The sequence below is a fragment of the Spermophilus citellus genome (assembly GCF_964194105.1).
Source record: "Spermophilus citellus genome assembly, chromosome: 2".
NCBI lineage: Eukaryota > Metazoa > Chordata > Mammalia > Rodentia > Sciuridae > Spermophilus > Spermophilus citellus.
This window is the reverse complement of record NC_138183.1, coordinates 967,654-984,371: the sequence shown is the minus strand read 5'-3', so window position 1 is coordinate 984,371 and position 16,718 is coordinate 967,654. Positions and strand designations below refer to the sequence as shown.

The window sequence follows — 16,718 nt, the reverse complement described above, 5'->3', positions numbered from 1 at the left end:
CAGCGCCTCCCTGCCCATCCAGCTGCTGGGGTGGGTGGGCTTGCCAGCAAGAATGGAATAGACAAGATTTTGGCCAGCTATGTCCCTAGCACAGCAGGGCCCTGGCTGGTCTCTGTGGGAGCCTCTTGCATAAGCAGCCCTGTGGGGGACAAGGCTGCAGCTGGGCTCAGCCACCCCACCCCTCAGAATCACGAGCCTCTTGTGGGCTGTCCTTGGGCCCTGGGTGAAGGCCAAGCCTGGCCAATAAATAGGGGTCTCCTCAGTGTCCTCTGCTCCTCCTGCCCACCTACCCTCTTCTGCCCACACTGCTGGTACCCAACTGGGACACCTACTCTGCTCCAGGAGAATGGTGACTTTGCGCATGTTGTGGATGGAGCTGGTTCTGCTGGGGGTCCTGGGGGTCCTGCAGACCCAGGCCCAGGTCTCTGTGCAGCCCGACTTCCAACAGGACAAGGTGAGGGTCCCCTGACCAAAGACTGTACAGGCCCTAGGAGAATGGGCACTTTCAGGGCTGTTTCTCCCTGGTGAAGGGGCGCTAAGTCCTGCAGTGCCCGGCAGAACCGGACAGAGCCTGGGCCAAGCGGGGAAGGAGGGCTGCGCGGCTGCCCCAGGAGGCTGACCGTAGAGGCTGGCGGTGAGAGCGGCATTTCACCGGTTCCACTGACTGAACACGCAGACACCAGGGCCGCGTAGCGCCCACGCCCACGCCGTTCAAACACCACCCCAGCGCGCACACAGGCTTACGTCCCACGCTGGGTCCCAGGACGCGTCTCTGCGCACTGCGCAGACGGCGAAGGCACACCGAACTGGCAGAGAACCCCGCAGTGCGGGCGGGGACGCGCTCGGGCCACCACCAGCCACCAGGACTCCAGCGCCGGAGCTGGCGGGGACGCGCGGACCGAGTCCCTGCCCCTGAGCCCTGAGCGCGCCGCCGCGCGCCCCTCCCCAGCGTCTCGCGGACGCCTCGCGTTTAGCCGAGGGGAACCCCGCCCTGACCCCTCCAGGAATGGGGCGCGCTCTGCCAGGCAGACGGCGCGCCTCCAGATCACTGGGATGCTGATCCCGCCGGCCAGGGACGTCCCCGGGAGAGGGCTCGGGGGCGGAGAATGGGCGGGGCAACCCTGAGGGGTGGGCCCCCTGGAGGGCGTGGTCATCACGGCCTGGGGGGCGGGGCCGGGCTGGAGGCCCGAGGTGGGGGTCCCGGTGCCCGCCGCTGGCGCCCCGCCGACCCTGTCGCGCTCATTCGCCACAGTTCCTGGGGCGCTGGTTCAGCGCGGGCCTCGCCTCCAATTCGAGCTGGTTCCGGGAGAAGAAATCGATGCTGTCCATGTGCAAGTCGGTGGTGACCCCCACCGCGGACGGCGGACTCAACCTCACCTCCACCTTCCTCAGGTGGGACGGCGGGTTCTGGGACCTAGAGAATCCCACCCTATTGTCGCGGTCTGGGGACATCCTCAGGCCTGACCCCTGACCTCGGAAGTAACCTGCCCACAGGAAAAACCAGTGTGAAACCCGAACCATGCTGCTGCAGCCCACAGGGAACCCTGGCTCCTACAGCTACCTGAGTCCACGTGAGTGGGCTCCACCCCGCCCCTCATCCCCTCCAAGGCATTTGCTGGGGTGATGGCCACTCCACCAGGGTCAGCTCCATCAAGGTCTGGGCATGATCCTGCCGGGTGTGGGGGGGACTGAGAGACCCTCCCTCAAGGGACTGGAACCTCTCCCAAGCCCACTCATGCTGTGCCAGGCCCCTCCCTGCTGGATGGAATTCCCCCAGGTCTCCTCTGCCCAGCTAGGGCACCCCCAGGCACTCCAGTTCCACCTCCCCTTCCCTGCTGGGCCACAAGCTCATGGTTTTCTGATCTTGTGTGTTTCTTACCCTGAGGACTTTGGTTTGGGAACACAGTTCCTGGGCAGATGGGAAGCCCCGAGCTGGAGGGGCTGAACTGGGGAGGGACTGGGGAGCAGCTAGCCAGAGGGGAGCATCCCCTACAGGCCCAGGACCTGAGACCCTCCCACGCACACCCATAACCCCTCCCATAGAAGACACCCTTTCCCCAAGCAGTGGCAGGTGCCCCCAACCAGGCTTCTCTCTTGGGTTCCCAGACTGGGGCAGCACCCACGCGGTCTCAGTGGTGGAGACCAACTACAAGGAGTATGCACTGCTGTTCAGCCAGGGCACCAAGGGCCCTGGCCAGGACTTCCACATGGCCACGCTCTACAGTAGGTTCCCCACCCCACAGGCTCCCATGAAGGGACCCCTAGGCTAGCCTGGCATGGGGTCAGCAGAAAACTGACACCTGATCCTAGAGGGGATCCCAGGGAGGGGTCCCCAAGACTCAGGGTAGGGCAGGGCAGAGAGCTTCCTCACCAAGGCTGGCTCTTCTCTACCCACCCAGGCCGCACTCAGACCCCAAGGGCTGAGCTGAAGGAGAAGTTTGCTGACTTTTGCAAGGCCCATGGTTTCACAGAGAACGACATTGTCTTCCTTCCCCAGAATGGTGAGGGGGGCTAATCGGCTGGGCAGTGGATTACAGTCAGATTAGGGTAGGCGATGCCCTGAGTGGGATAGGATGGGACAGGGTGGCCCTGCCCTTCCACCCTCTGACCTGCCTACAGCCCTGGGATGACAGGGTGCTCTTGGTCTTTCCACACCCCATGACCTCTGGCTGCAGGCCCCTTTACTAGGAACCCCCTCCCCAAGGACACCAGGCACCTGCCTGCCAGCCACAGGACGCAGAGGCCCCCAGTTCCTCATGGTGGTGCCATGAGTGTTGGGGGTGGGATGAAGTCTGCAGTTTTGGGGTCTCGATCAAGACCCAGCTCTCCAGGGCCTTTAGGGCAGGTTCCTCACCATGAGAGGGGCAGGAAGCCCAGAAAGGAGAACGGCCCAGGCCTGTGGCACTGACCATGGCCCCCTGGGCTTCTTTCTTGACAGATAAATGCCTGAAGGAGCAAGAATAGGTGAGTGAGTTGGTGCGGGGCCCTTTCCCCCGGGACTGCCACTCAGGTACCACTCACACATTCAGCACACACCCGTCACCTCAGGGGTCGTGGGGTGGGGGCAGGAGCTCCCAGAGCAGACCAGACCTCCAGTTACAACCATCAGAAGGAAGACCTGCCCCCCACAGACTAGGGCTGATTCCCAGGGGCCCAGGAGGGTAGGTCCCAGGTAGAAAGGGAGAGGGGCCCCACCTTCAGGGACCATCTCACAGCAGGGATCTCTGGCTCCTGGGGGTAGGAAGGCCTGGAGGCAGGGCAGGAGGTCCACTGGGAACCAAGACCAGAGTGGAGGGGCTAGAAGGTGGAGTGGAGGGAATGAGGGCTGGATAGGGGAGGTCGAGGACTCTGCTGAGACCAGGGGACCAGGCTCTGGAGGGACCCTAGGTAGGAGGCCCACACTAGAAGTTCACTCTGGGCCAGTGGGGCGGGTAGGATGTTTCCTGCACTACCAGTGGCTCCTGTCCTCCCAGCCAGGTGACCCAGCCTCAGGACTCCCCTGCTCCGCTTCTTCTTTCAAGACCGTGGCCCCGGCTCCCCAAAGCACCTCTGCACCCTTGGGCTTTATCCCAGACCTGAGAAATAAACTCTGGAAGCAAATGAGAGCCTGAGTCTTGCCTATCTGTCCTCTGACACTTTGTTCACCAGTCCCTCCTTCAAAACATCAGTACGAAGTCCCCAAAGCTGGTGTTTGCTCCTGAGTCAGGACACCTAAGGAGGAGTGCTCCGAGCTGCACCCTACCCTGCACATGGCTGTGACCTCACCGCAGCCCCACTTCCTCCATCTGTACCCCCTTGAGCTGCCAATTTATGAGCTGGTGGGGGTCAGTCATTCAGTAGCTAATCCCTTAGACAGGTGTCCACCCCCACCCCGCCCAATCACCCCTAAACAGGAAAGGCCAGGAAGCTTTGGATCAGATGGGTTTTTCAAGGTTTGGGATTAGTGCACTCAGATTAAGCAAGGTTTGGGAAGGCACAGAAAGGAACATTTGTTTGGAAGGTGCTAGAGAATCTATGGCCCTTGCTGGGAAAGGCTGACAGAGCTGGGGATAGGCCACCCCACACCTCTGCTCACAGTTCCACCACCCCTGGCCTGGGCTTCCAGAGCACGCAGCCCCGCCCCTCACCAGAGTCCTGGCACCAAAGCCACACTGTGGGGCCAGCCCCCTGCCTACCCCTCCCTCTCCCTCAGGTACCCACCAGGCTGGTCCTTCCCAGGATCCTGTCACTGGCCCTCCTGGTTTACAATGTGCCAGCTCCCTGGTAGGCAGACAGACCCTCCTGAGGCTCAGTCATGAAGTGGGCCTCTGGGTGGCCCTCCTGTAGCAGGAGGGGACCTGGGCTGTGCCTGAGCAGAAGGCTAGGGCCAACATCTGGAGGGCTAGAAGGCAGAGAAGCAGGGCACGTGTCTGTCAGGCAGCCCCTTGGCCCAGTGGCTGCCAGGACTACCTGTCCCCAGCTGCCACACACCCAGCCCTTCTCACAGGAAACATGGGGCTGGGAGGGCGGGGTTGAGTGGAAGCAGCTGGGCTAGGTGCTACAGGGTGCAACTGGATAGGGAGCTTATCGCAGTGGGCTTCCTCAGAGGCCAGCCAGCCAGCTGCCCCAGGGCATCTGGGGGGCATAAAAGTCCCTCTGGCAGAAGCCGCCCCAGCTCTCCTGTCCTGCTGTAGCCCTAGAGGATCTGACACGATGCTGCAGACTCTGCTGATCAGCTCCCTCCTTGTCCTGCTCAGGATGTCCCTAGGTTGGGCTCAGGTCCCCATCCAGGACAACTTCGATGCTGTTAAGGTGTGCCCACAAGCCTCCTCTTCCCTCTGCCTGGATGGCCCTACCCAACTTGCTTCTGCATGCCACATCCTCTCTGACCCAGGCTCAGCAGGGCCAGGGGCCTAAAGAAAGACCCTCTCTGATGCCTGGCCCATCAGACCAGAAAGTGGGGTGGACTGGGGAGGACAGCAGAACTCTGGCTCAGAGTTTGGATTGTGCTCACTGCCACTGCCCAGGGCCTTGTCCCCCAGGACTGGGGTTGACCTATGTGCAGAAGTCATGAGCACTGAGTAGCAGGGAGGGACATGGTAGGCTTGCACTCAGAGATCAGGGGCCACTTCCCAGCCCTCCTGCTCTGCCCTGCAGTTCCAGGGCATCTGGTACATAGTCGGGGCTGTGTCAGATGACCAGAGCTTCCAGGATTCCAAGGATGACATGAAGATGCCCATGGTTTTAGTGACCCTCTTGGCCAATGGCGACCTGGATGTCAAGTTTGGGTACCCCACGTAAGTGACCCCACCGGCCTCACCTGCAATTCAGGTGATTTACCTGAGACAAAGGCCATTGTAAGGCCACGTGAAGGCCAGCAGGAACCAGAGGCATCCCTGATACTCCAGGGGGCCGACCACAGGTTCCTGATGGCCTGAGCTGCCAAGACCCAAATAGGAGTCCCAGCACACCTGCTCCCTAGAGGGAGTCAGGCACTTGCAAACCCTCCCGAGGCCTGGGTGTCGAGACCAGAGTGACTGCTTGTCTGTGTGCCTGTGTGTGCCTGTGTGTCCTGTGTGTGTGTGCCGACCCACAGGGGGGACCTGAAGGCCCTGAGCCCCACACTGCTGCCTCCCCCCAGAGGACTGTCCTCCCCTGTAAGACATAAAGCACCTGTGTCCTGAAAGGGCTGTTGTGAGGGTGAACAGGGGACCCTGCTAGGCTCTGCCAGGGCAGCGTCCTCAGGACACCTGCAGGTCTGGGACCGTCAGAGAGGGCAAGGCAGGACCTGGGCCTGGGCACCGGCAGGGCCGAGGCTCAGGGATGGACAGCTCCTCCCCAGGCCGGACGGTGGGTGCCAGAAGATAGACACGACCTTCAGCAAGGGTGCAGTGGATGGGCAGTTCAGCAACCCAGGTGAGGCGGCGGTGGCCCCCACAGGTGGGCAGCAGGCACGGAGGGTGTGTGCCTGGGGGCCTGTGCATTCTGTTTGATTGGCATGCGGAGGCGGGGCTTCCGGGGGCGGGGCTTCCCTCCAGAGCTAGGTGTTGCTCCCAGTCACTAGCTCTCCCCCGCCCTCAGCTATGGCCCAGACTGACATCCGCGTGCCTTTCACGGACTACAAGAACTTCGCCGTGGTGTACTTCGAGACGCAGAAGGGGGACGTGCGGAACGTCTGGCTGCAGCTCTACGGTGGGCAGCCGACACCTTCCTTGGTCACAGGCCTCGCCCTGGGAGCGGTGCCCCGCATCTGGTCTGCAGAGTGGCCCACGTGCACGTTCCACCACACTCCCACTTGCGGCGGGCGGAACCCCTGTTTCCCAGGGGCTCCTCCTGACCCCCGAGATCTGCGGGGAAGGGCTCTGGCCCAGCCCCTTTGCTCACCCGTCTTCCCTGCCCCCAGTCCGCGTCCCGGAGCTGTTTCCTGAAGGTGCCCAGAAGATGCAGCTACTGGCACCCCGCGTGGGCCTGAACCCCAGCCAGGGCGCCATGCTACCCAAGTCGGGTGAGCGCTGGCCCATCCCAGCTTAGGGCTGTAGAAGCCGGGACTGTCAGGGACATGTCCTGCGGGTCTCTCCACCCATCCCTGATGTGGGATGTCCAGGGACAGCTTTGGACCCTCTGGGCCAAGGAAGAGGCGGGAGTGTGCCAGGACATGGTGGACTGGGAGGGCCGGGGCCCTAGGGAAAGGGGCTGGAGGTGGAGGTGGTGACGGAGCCCTCTCTCTCCCCCAGACCAGTGTGCCGTGGCGCTCTCCCAGGTGAGTGCCCAGAGGAGCCGTGGAGCCGCGCCCTGCGGGGCAGGCTTCACTGCAGGGCCCTCCCCCGGGGTGGTCTCCCGAGTCAAGTCCCCCGACTCACACTAACAGCGGTGGGTGGGGAGCGTGGGGCCCAGGAGGGCCCAGAGGGCCTAAGACACCAGGCCCACAGCTGCTCCTTCTTTTGCAGTGAAGGATCCAGCCGGAGTGCCCGCAGGGCTCTTGCCCCGTTTCTCTCCACAGCCCCCCAAGCACAATAAATGGTGTGTGAAAGCCAGCTGCAATGTGCATTCACTGTAGGGGAGGCAGAGCATGGGGGGTCCCTCAGGCCGGGGACCCCAGGGCCCTAGACCCTTCAAAGCTGAGCACTGCAGGGGGACCTCTCCACCCACGGGAGCCAGCTCTGCTGGCTGCAGGAGGCGACAGGCAGGGCCAGGCTGAGGTACAGAGAAGAAATCAAAAGGGAGATACACAGGAGACAAAGAAAGGACAGGGGACATCCAGCTGTGGTCTGAGAGCCTGTGCTGAAGGCCCTGGGCCTTTCCTCCTGAGCCAGTCCTCTCTTCCAGGCCACACTCCCAAGTCCTGGGAGATCTGTAGATCTCAACAGTGCTGTAAAGTCCCTACTTAAGGTCACCCTGAGCACCAGCCCACCCGGGGCAGAGGTTAAGCAGAGGGAGACAGGGTGCTCTAGGAGACCTGTGAGAACCAGCAGACCAGCAGGAGGACCCTGTGACTGCTGTGCAGAGGGCTTCCCGCCTGCCTTCCCCACCTACTCCTCCCCAGCCTAATCCCATCTTAAGACTGGGAGCCATCTTGTCGCAAAGTCATGAAAAGCTTTATTGTAAATTCATGAGATTCCTGCTCTGAACTCACCCCTGCCTGGCTCCCCCGACCAGATAACAACCCTCTCTGACACCTCAGCGGCTCCTCAGGAATTCTGATGTTGGGATCTGAATTGACTCCCTGCCTTGAAATATCAAGCCATGCAGACCATTAATCTGCCATCTGCCCTTGCATTACGTTTGCCAGAACCCCGTTAGCTGTAGGTTCTCAAGACACCCCCTTTTGTGGCTTTTTGTGCTCTGTAAACCTTTCCTCCCTGAGGGGCGCTGACCTCTGGCCCAGGTCAGGGTGGGGAAGTCGCTGGCCAGCTCTCTGTGTGCACAATGCAAGCTTGCTGTAATTCGGTTTAAAATTGGAGTTGGTGGTCTCTGCATCGTGGTTCAACACTCCTCACCTTAAAAAGAGGATCCCAGAACCCCAAGGCCTCTCTTGCTCCCCAGATATTCTCCTGGTGGCAGGGGTTGGGGGCCACAGCCCATGGGAATGATGGCCGGTGTTCTCCCTTGAAGGTGCTTCTGCTTCCTGGGTACACCCCCGTGTCTCCCACCTGTGCTGAGAGGACCCTGCTCATCCTGAGTCCACCCCTCTTTGGAGACTCCTCGGGTCTCCTCCTGACCAGGCTGAGCTCTGCAAAGGCATTAAGGCTGTCCGGGCTCCCTGCAGGACCCATGCACCCAGACCCGAGGTACAGCCCTCGCTCAGCTGCCAGACCCACTACTCACTGGCCGGGCAGGCAGGGTCCTCTCCAACTGAGGCTGAGGCGGTCTGAGCCGTTTCCCTCCCCTCCCCAACCTCCAGCTCACCCCCATCCCCGCTGTTGCCCCTCCCAGAGGTGCCAGTCTTCCACATTCTAGACAGAGGCCCAACACTGTCTTCCATAGGCTTAGGGACATACATCACGTCCCCACAGTGGTACAGACGCCCACAAGCTGATCCGAGGGTCAGCTGACAGTTACATGACTTCCCCCTGGTGATGCCAGGCCAGGAAGGGGAACATGAGGCCCACGCACAGGGCAGGTGTGGGCAATGACCACTGTGCAGGACCCTGGGCTCAAGGAGGTGCAGCCAGCGTGCTGCGGGAGCCCAGTCTCCACTGGCACCAACACGAGGCCAGAGTGTGCTCCCTGGCCAGCCTGCCCACCCCTCTAGGCTCTCCTCTTTCACTCTGCGATGAACTCGCCCTAAGCTATGTCTGTGCCACACTGGATCCTGGTGTCTGGGCCAAAACCGCCTCACCCTAGATGAGCCTCTCTGAGGACGAGGGACAGACACAGTGCTCCACAGTTGAGGGACGTCCCCTGGGGGCACCTCCTGCTATGATTTCTGCTTTTCACCTGGTTGGCAGATTCCTGTTGGAAAGCACAGTCAGAGGTGGAGCACTGCCCAGCCCGCCCTGGGCTCCACGGCCAGCACCGCGGACACACGTGTGTGCTCCCTTCTCCTTAGACGTCTTCTTGACTGGGACCCTCTGGGCTGCGAGGCCACAGAGAAGGATTCTCCCCATCCATAGACCCCAGGCAGCCCCTCTGACACGCCCGTACCTGCTGGCCCCCACCTGGGCCGTGAGGGGACTGCCCAGGTGGTGCTTGTGTGTGGGAAAGGCCAGAGCCAGCCACACGTGTGCTTGCTGTGCCCTGGCACGGTGCGCCCTGGCACGGCGCAGTCACCCACCACACTCCAACTATCACCCAGTTACTCAACCTGTCCGCTGTCCCAGCTTTGACCAGGACCAGGAGAAGGGATGGAAGTGCAGGGCACAGTGGGGGCTTAAGGCAGAGAGGCAGGAGGCCCGCTTCCCCACGGACCCCCTCACAGGCTCGTCCATGGATCTAGCCCCCAACCCCTGCCATCACCTCGGGAGGCCTGGGGGGAGGAGGTGCAGGCAGCCTTACCACGCCTCAGGGACACCCTTCCCTTCCTTCTGGGTTGAGGCAGCCCCTGGGGGACACTAGGGGTTCAGAGGTGGTCATCCCCCAACCCTGCAATTCCACCTAACACTTGTCATATCCTGCACCACCTGGCTCTGGCCATGCAGGGCAGCTGTCAGCAAGTTCTTCACCAGAGCACCCAGCAACTCATTTACAGGATCAGTCAGATCTTGTCCTCTCTGCTCGGGACTGCACCCAGTGGGTCTCACCTCACTGAGTAAAGTCAAATTCTTACACTGGCCAGCACAAGGTCTGCCCTGATAGGCCTCCCTCTGGTGCTACCGGCCTTATCCCTGGAATATGCCAGCCTTGAGCCTGCCCCAGGGCCTTGGCACAGGCTGCGCACTGACTGGGTCTGTCCTCCCTAGCCATCCATTTAGCTCACTCCTTCCCTCTTCTGAAGTCTGGCTCAACATCATTGTTCTCGGACTTTCCTGTGACCTCCAGAACCTCAAGCCCAGCTGTGTCCTGCCTCCCTGATGCCCTTTCGCTGTCCTTCCTGCTTCTCTTCACTGCCTTGGGCCCTTTGTCTTCCCTGTGCCCCCTCACAGGTTGACTTCAAGCCCAGGTGGTGAGGAGCCTCCCAAGACCCTCCCCTTCTCTGCTCCTGAGGCCCACCTGCCTCATTTCCCACCTAGTAACAGGCACCCATATCCACTGAAATAAAATTGCTTACCCAGGAAAGGGTCAACTGCCCAGACGGGCTGGCAAGCCATGCTCCCAGACACTCTGGAAATTACTCCAATGTGGGTTTTATGGTTCTCTTATGTTTTAGAACTAATTTTTATTCCTTGCATTAATCTTCTATGGCTACTGTAACACATTATCACAAACTTGTGGTTTCAGACATGCATTTGTATCTTCGTGTGGTGCACACCTGTGATCTCAGCTACTTGGGAGCTGAGGCAGGAAGGTCACAAGTTCAAGTCCAGCCTGAGTGACCTGGCAAGACCCTGTATCAGAATTAAAAAATAAGAAGGACTGGCCATGTAGCTCTGTGCAGGAGCACCCTGTGCTCCATCTCCAGGACTGGAAACAGCCAATGTGCCTTTATTATCTCAGGTTTTGAGGCTAGAGCTACCAAATTAGTCTCCCTGGGCTGAAATCAGCTGTGGTCTGGCTGTGCTCCTGAGGCTCTGGGGGACAGCCCTTCCTCCTCTGCTGCGTCACCCTGCAGGCACCCCCCCTCGCAGGAGTGGGTGCATTGAGCCTTAGGGAGGCTGATGAGGGGTGGCCCCGGGCTCCCATGCAGGTGAAGGCAGGCTGCAGGCTCTGCCACCTGAGATCTCCCTGGGCCACCTTGTCGTGGTGAGCAGGTTAGGAGGGAGCACAAAGTGACAGCCATTGCTTCTGCCATATTCTAGTGACTAGAAACAAATCACTAGGTGCAGCTTGAGGGAAGGGGGGGTCACATAAGGGTCTGGGCCATCCTAGAGAATGCTACCATGATGAGTAAGCTAGAATGTATTCTATGTAGTCACAAGCAAGGGAAACTGAAAATGGAGCAGGAAAGGGGATAGAGTTGGACAGGTGTTGAAATGTTCTTCTCAGGCTCACTGAGAAGGGCGCATTTGGGGAAAGACCTGAAAAAGGTGAGTACATCCAAGACCAGATGACAGCATGTGCAAAGGCCCTGCAGCAGAGCCTATGAGGGCCTGGAGGGGAGCAAACCAGGAAACCTGGGAGATGAGGCAGGCTTAGCTCAGGGCACACTGGAGATAGGTTGACAGCCTACAAAACCACCAACAGCTCTCCCCAAGGCCACCATGCCTCACTCCAGCCCTTTTGCAAAGTCTTGAGCAGACCTGTCCAGCAGGGCCCTTCCTGGGATCCCCCTTTCTCTTCCCTAGGTCAGAGCTCAAACAGGCAGCTGTTCCCAAGCACAGGGCTCTGGTTCTGCTACAGCTTCTGCCTAGAGCTTGGCCCTACCCGAAGGTGTCATGTTGATTGTCTCTCCCACTGGATTTCTCAAGCTCCAGGAGGTCCGAGGCCTTGCCTATCGTCCACTGGGTCCTCAGGGATAGGACAACATGAAGGCTCAAGAGCGCTGGCTCATAACCCCCGGACTGCCAGGTTTTACTCCGCATCTGGGCTGGTCCCGGTTAGGAAGCGTCGCTTGGCATCTAAAGCCACGTGAGACACACCTGGGGGACGACGAGGGCTAACTGGCCGCAGGGAGGAGTAAGTGGGTGGGATGTAGAAGCGGCCCTCGCGTGGAGCGCAGGGGCTGTGCGCGCCACTGTTGAGGGAACCCTGGACTAGGGAACCATGGGCGGAGCAGGGGAGAGGTCCGAAGAGACCCCTGCTGGAGTTGGGGCCGCAGAGCGCACAGCCAGAGACGCGGAGGTTGGGACAGCACCCTCCAGGCACCAAGCCCCGCCCCGACTCCGCCAGCCTAGCGCCAAGCCCCGCCCAGTCCCGGAGCTGAGTCCCTCCCACCGGGGCCGGAAGCTCCGCCCCCGAAGACTCCGCCCCGCGCAGGCGCCCTAAGTCCCACGTCGGCCGCGTCGGCCTCCCAAGCCGCTCCTCGGCGCAGGCGCCCTGGGCCTCTAGTCCTGACCCCAGCGCCCCCGTGTGGCCGACGTCTGCGGATCGGCCATGGTGCCGCCGCCGCTGTCGCCTCCGCTCTGCACGCTGCCGCCTGGCCCGGGCCCACCCCGCTTCGTGTGCTACTGTGAGCGGGAGGAGAGTGGGGACGCAGACTGCGGCGGCTTCAACCTCTAGTGAGTGGGGTCCCGGGAGGTGAGGTGCGGGAGCTTGGCGGGCGGCCGCGACTGACGACAACTTCCGCACAGTGTCACCGACGCCGCGCAGCTCTGGAGCACCAGCTTCTCGCGGGACAGCCTGGCGGCCCTCGTGCGTAAGGACGCCCGGGCGGGTCTGGGAGCTTGCCACACCCCGCACTGAGCCCGAGCCTCCTGGGGGATGTAGGGACCTGTGACCCGCACAGGGGCATGAACTCTCCCTTTCCCCACATTGTAGCTGCAGTCTCAAAGTTGGTCTGGGAGCCCACGTGTTACGGGGTCGGGCAGGTTTGGGGCCTTTCAGTGGGTCTAGGGTCCCCGGCAGCTGGTGACCAGTCCCTGTGCCCTGCAGAAAGCCCGCTTTGGTCTTAGTGAAACTGAGGACATCACCTCCCAGTTCAGGTGAGCCACAGGCAGGCAGGAGGAGTCGGGGTGGAACAGGGGCGAGGGACTGGCCACAGCGTCTCCTGCCTCTCCTCCCCCAGGGCAGCCTGCCATCATCAAGGGGTGACTCTGAGCTTTCAGGAGGATAGAGCATCCCTGACACTTTCAGGGGGGCCATCAACACTGGTCTTCGACCTCTCCAAGGTGCCGGGTATAGAGGCAGCCCCCAGGTTGCAGGCACTGACCCTGGGCCTGGCAGAGCGCGTGTGCAGCCTGGAGCAGCAACTGGCAGGTAGGGTGGGCACCTGTACCCTCTCTGGGGTCCCTGTCATGCTCCGCCTTCTTGCACTGAGTAGGGTGCCCACGGGCTTTCTCTCCAGCTGTGGAAAAGACAGCTGCCAGCCCCAGGAAGAGTCCCCAGCCAGCGGGATCTCAACTCTTCTTACCAGGTAAGGTGAGGACCTGGGAGGTAGGTTGGGTGTTCTCTTTCCTTTGGAACTATCTCCCCCCAAAACAGGCCTCACGCTTGGAAAGAAGATCTGTCTGTGCAGATAGGGCCATGGCAGGGGGTGCTGCTGGGTTCAGAAGCCCTGCTTCCTGTTTTTCTCCAGACCCCGATCCCCAGAGAGGTGGTCCTGGACCTGGGGTCAGGAAACGGTGTCCAGGGGAATCCCTCATCAACCCTGGCTTCAAAAGGTACCTGCCCACCGTCCCTCCTAACCTGGATCCCTCCCCGCTCCTCCACACCCCCATTGGATCAGCCCCTCTTCTCTCTCAGTAAGAAGCCAGCTGGTGGCGTAGACTTCGATGAAACATGAAGTACAGCAAAACGTGTGGCCTTGTCAGGAGTCTCCTGGTGAATAGAGCAGCAGCCTGAGTCCCTGCCACCAGAGACCCTGCCTCGACTTCCACCTGTGGCAGCCCATCTGCTGTGTGCAGAGTAGGGCTGCTGCCCAAGTCCCTACCCTATAAAATAAAGGGCTCCCTCAGGTGAAGGCTCTGCTTCTTGGGGGCTGGCCTGGGGAGGGGAGCAGGAACCCCCCTTAGGCCGGGCCCTGGGCTGGGAGCACGGGGTGTAAACAGGCACACCCAGGCACCAGCTCCTGGGAAGAGGCTCTTCCACCACTGTGGCCCCGCAGCTGAACTCACTGCTGAAGAGGGCAGTGGCTGCAGCCTGGGAGTACTGAGGAATGTGGGCCTTTCCCCACCCACCTGGCCCAGCGCCCTGAGGTTGAGCTCCTCAGGCCTCTGCTCCCCACCCTCCTTGGCCATACAGGGCACCCTGCCCCACCCTAGCCTGACTGGTTTGGGAACCCAATCCAGTCCCCCTGACGCCTCTGCCTAGGTGACATGGGCAGGAGGCCCCAGGCCTGTGCACTACTCTGCATAGGAGGATGGACAGGGCTCCACCCACTTGGAGCCCTGGCCTCACCATTCTGGGATGGTCATCTTGTCCCCACTCACCATGGTGGAAGTGGGGGTTGGGTGGCAGTAATCGTGGGCCTCTTGCCCCTTGGATGTCAGGACACGTTCACTGGGGCAGAGATACCTTTATGGGGCTATATACGCAAGAATGGGTTGGGAAGAGGCCGGGGCGCTAACGGGGGCGCACAGCGGGCCGGTATGCTGCCAGGATCTCGGTGCTGTGGGGACACGTGTACTTGAACTCCTTCTCCTGCAGTGCGCTGTCCAAGTAGCGGCGGACGCCATGCAGCTCTGCAGGGATGGGTGCCTGGCGGAAGTGCGCACACACAGTCTGCGGAGGGAGGCAGGGTGCGGTCATGCCTAGCTCCAAGGCTTTCCCCGGGCCAGCCACCCTGCTCCCACGCTCACATCCACAATGTGCAGCTTGGGCAGCAGGCCGCAGTCAGCCAGCGTGAGCTGGTCACCGTCCAGAAAGCGACGGCGGGACTCGCGCAGCTGTGGCTCCTGCTCCTGCTCATGCTCTAGGGGTGTGCGCAGGTAGCTGTCCAGCCTGGCCAGTGCGCGCAGCAGCTGCTGGTACAGGGCTAGAGGAGGAGGCTGATGAGGACCTGGCCTGGGGGTGCCTGCCCACACCCACGTGCCCACATGTCCGCGCCTCACCATCATCCTGCCCTGGCGCTGGGTTCTTAATGAATGCCGAGAACTTGTGGAAGACATCATTGCCCGCTGTGTTGGACTCCCTGTAACGGGGCGCCAGGCTGGGAAAGCTGTGGGGTTGGGGGAGTGAGGCCTCAGGTCATATCGGTGTGCCTCCAGCCCCTCTCCCCCACAGTGACCTTCCCAGGCTGCATCCTGGGGGCCCCATCTTTGCCTCCTGTCCCCTCCAGTTCTCACTTGGGTGGCCCAAGTGTCTCCTCCAGGAACTCTTCAATCTGCAGCGTGTCTGTCTTGGCGTCCCCATCATAGAGCAGAATGGGCAGCTGTGAGCCTGGTGCAAAGTCCTTCAGCACGTCCAGTGCCCTGTGGGCACCAGGTGGGAGGGAGGCAGCCGGCCCAGGTGGGCAGAGGCCAGGGAGGGGTGTGGGGCTGGGGTCTCACCTGCGTGTGTCCACGGTGGTGAGTGTGAAGGGAACACCCTTGAGGAGCAGGACCATGAAGAGCCGCTGGCAGGAAGGGCAGTGCCCCACGCTCTCCCCGTCCTCACTGGCCTGGGGAGGGGGGTGGAGCAGGGGTGTTCCAGCTGGGAGCAGACCCAGGACTCCTGCCACAAACCTGGGTGGGACCCTGCTCCCCACTGCCAGTGGGACTGGAGCCTCGCCAGGGCTCAGCTTGGTTGGGCAGGGCCTCTCCAAGTGTCCAGAAAGGGCCCTTGGCTTGATCCCTGGGAGGTAGGGAGGGGCACAGGGCAGCTAGCTGGGAGCCTGGAGGGACTCTGGCCCTGGGGATTGGCCCCCAGAACCTCTTTTTTTTTTTTTTTAATTTTTGGCACAGGCTACACCCCTGGGCTCCAGGCCCCAAGTTCTGCAAGGATGGGGTGAGCCCAGCCAGCTGTTTCTGAGTGATCCCCTCTGCCAAAGTGGGCACAGCAGCTGGCAGCCCACCTGCTCCCCCAGCTCAGGGCCCCGGGCAAGGGCACCGACACCTGCTGCTTGTAGATCTGGGTTTGGACCTGAGTGCCGGGGCTGCCTGGCACCAGTCAGGCCTGCCACGCCACCCGCACCTCCCCACCAGGAGGTCCACCTCCCCACCAGGAGGTCCGGAGTTACCCCCACCCCTTAGGGGGTGAATCCTCCCCTACTCGGCCCCCAGTTTACTCAGCTCACCACAGGGGAAGGGCTCAGAAGCTGCTGGGGCAACCCCTGCCTCAGTCGTCCCCAGAAAACCAGAATCCAGAGAGCCCCCTCCCCTGGACCTTCTCCCAGCCCAGCCTGCCCAGAACCTTCACAAAGAGCTGGAGCTTGGTGGTCTCGGCCATGGTGGAGCTGCGGCATCAGGTGCAGGGCACTGGGCCCAGACCTGGGAACTCTTTAAGTCTCCCTGGGTGCCCCGCCCTCCCCAGCCTGGGGCCCGCCCCATGGAGCCACCTAGGCGGGCAGATGAATCAGGGCGCAGAGCTGGCTGCCTGTGTGAGGTGGGTCTGTCAGGGTGTCCGAGCATGACCGGCCATGGGGGCCTGAATCTTGGGGGCTGGTGGTAAGTGTGCAAGGCTAGCTCATGCCAGAAGACTGGCTCCTGGTGTGTGCTCACTGGGGAGCCAGTGTGTAGGCAGACCAGAGGGTAGAGAGGCCCGAAGAGCCCAGGGTCCAGAAGGGGTGGGGTGAGGTGGGGTGCCAGCCTGGAGGGGTAGCTCTGGGTCTGGACTGATGCTCCATGATCTGGGCTCAGAACCTGCTCACAGCCCTCCCTGCAGTGCATGCCCCACGGTCTAAGTCCCCAGCCTGGGGGACCAGCGGGTGACTCTGCACTCTGCTTGGTTCCCTCCTACCTATCAGGACACTACCAGATGAGGAGCCCACCTCCAGAGATTCTCCTCCCACCCACGGAGAGCCAGGCTGGCGAGCCCTCCCTCTCCAGGGCGGCTCCACATTCCCGACATGCTGGAGGCAGATAGCCTGCCTGGTGTTTAACCAGCTGTGTGGGCAGCCCTGGGCTCCG

At 61.7% G+C, this 16,718-nt stretch overlaps 4 protein-coding genes across 11 annotated transcripts; 3 read left to right on the top strand and 1 right to left on the bottom strand.

Moving 5' to 3' along the window:
* The first annotated feature begins 255 nt into the window (after positions 1-255).
* Positions 256-3,605, top strand: PTGDS (prostaglandin D2 synthase). Of its 2 annotated transcripts, none has more exons than XM_081281765.1 (7): positions 256-454; positions 1,253-1,392; positions 1,495-1,571; positions 2,107-2,223; positions 2,400-2,501; positions 2,939-2,964; positions 3,478-3,605. In XM_081281765.1, exons 1-6 carry the CDS (start codon positions 347-349, stop codon positions 2,962-2,964), a joined length of 570 nt encoding a protein of 189 aa, XP_081137891.1. In that variant the 5' UTR covers positions 256-346; the 3' UTR covers positions 3,478-3,605. The 2 variants fall into 2 exon arrangements, with proteins under 2 accessions (XP_081137891.1, XP_081137890.1); XM_081281764.1 differs by having other exon boundaries at positions 257-454; positions 3,474-3,605.
* Positions 3,606-4,692: 1,087 nt separating this feature from the next.
* Positions 4,693-7,009, top strand: LCNL1 (lipocalin like 1; the record flags this gene model as incomplete). The annotated part of the gene is made up of 6 exons (XM_081269449.1): positions 4,693-4,791; positions 5,137-5,276; positions 5,822-5,895; positions 6,061-6,171; positions 6,383-6,484; positions 6,901-7,009. The coding sequence occupies 6 exons, from the start codon at positions 4,693-4,695 to the stop codon at positions 6,927-6,929; spliced, it is 555 nt and encodes a 184-aa protein (XP_081125575.1). The 3' UTR covers positions 6,930-7,009.
* A 5,044-nt stretch (positions 7,010-12,053) lies between these two features.
* PAXX (PAXX non-homologous end joining factor) lies at positions 12,054-13,629 on the top strand. 7 transcript variants are annotated; one of them, XM_081281146.1, is made up of 7 exons: positions 12,054-12,233; positions 12,306-12,366; positions 12,607-12,656; positions 12,808-12,930; positions 13,019-13,087; positions 13,250-13,334; positions 13,421-13,629. In XM_081281146.1, exons 1-7 carry the CDS (start codon positions 12,109-12,111, stop codon positions 13,454-13,456), a joined length of 549 nt encoding a protein of 182 aa, XP_081137272.1. In that variant the 5' UTR covers positions 12,054-12,108; the 3' UTR covers positions 13,457-13,629. The 7 variants fall into 7 exon arrangements, with proteins under 7 accessions (XP_081137272.1, XP_081137275.1, XP_081137273.1 ...); XM_081281147.1 differs by having other exon boundaries at positions 12,058-12,233; positions 13,417-13,629; XM_081281144.1 differs by having other exon boundaries at positions 12,059-12,233; positions 12,740-12,930.
* Positions 13,630-14,210: 581 nt separating this feature from the next.
* CLIC3 (chloride intracellular channel 3) lies at positions 14,211-16,066 on the bottom strand. Its single transcript, XM_081278874.1, has 6 exons — positions 16,003-16,066; positions 15,162-15,271; positions 14,958-15,083; positions 14,724-14,830; positions 14,472-14,647; positions 14,211-14,394 (listed from the first exon to the last, which is right to left on the bottom strand). Exons 1-6 carry the CDS (start codon positions 16,036-16,038, stop codon positions 14,236-14,238), a joined length of 714 nt encoding a protein of 237 aa, XP_081135000.1. The 5' UTR covers positions 16,039-16,066; the 3' UTR covers positions 14,211-14,235.
* Positions 16,067-16,718: the final 652 nt, after the last annotated feature.

Bases quoted from the DNA above. Each gene is read 5' to 3' on its own strand.
- CLIC3 (XM_081278874.1), bottom strand. From the start codon at position 16,038: ATGGCCGAGACCACCAAGCTCCAGCTCTTTGTGAAG. The intron at 15,084-15,161 runs GTGAGACCCCAG...TGGTGCCCACAG, and splicing joins ACCACCGTGGACACACGCAG to GGCACTGGACGTGCTGAAGG. The intron at 14,831-14,957 runs GTGAGAACTGGA...CCAACCCCACAG, and splicing joins GAGACACTTGGGCCACCCAA to CTTTCCCAGCCTGGCGCCCC.
- PTGDS (XM_081281765.1), top strand. From the start codon at position 347: ATGGTGACTTTGCGCATGTTGTGGATGGAGCTGGTTCTGCTGGGGGTC. The intron at 1,393-1,494 runs GTGGGACGGCGG...ACCTGCCCACAG, and splicing joins CTCACCTCCACCTTCCTCAG to GAAAAACCAGTGTGAAACCC. The intron at 2,224-2,399 runs GTAGGTTCCCCA...CTACCCACCCAG, and splicing joins CCACATGGCCACGCTCTACA to GCCGCACTCAGACCCCAAGG.
- PAXX (XM_081281143.1), top strand. From the start codon at position 12,109: ATGGTGCCGCCGCCGCTGTCGCCTCCGCTCTGCACGCTGCCGCCTGGC. The intron at 12,367-12,606 runs GTGCGTAAGGAC...TGTGCCCTGCAG, and splicing joins GGGACAGCCTGGCGGCCCTC to AAAGCCCGCTTTGGTCTTAG. The intron at 12,657-12,739 runs GTGAGCCACAGG...CTCCTCCCCCAG, and splicing joins GACATCACCTCCCAGTTCAG to GGCAGCCTGCCATCATCAAG.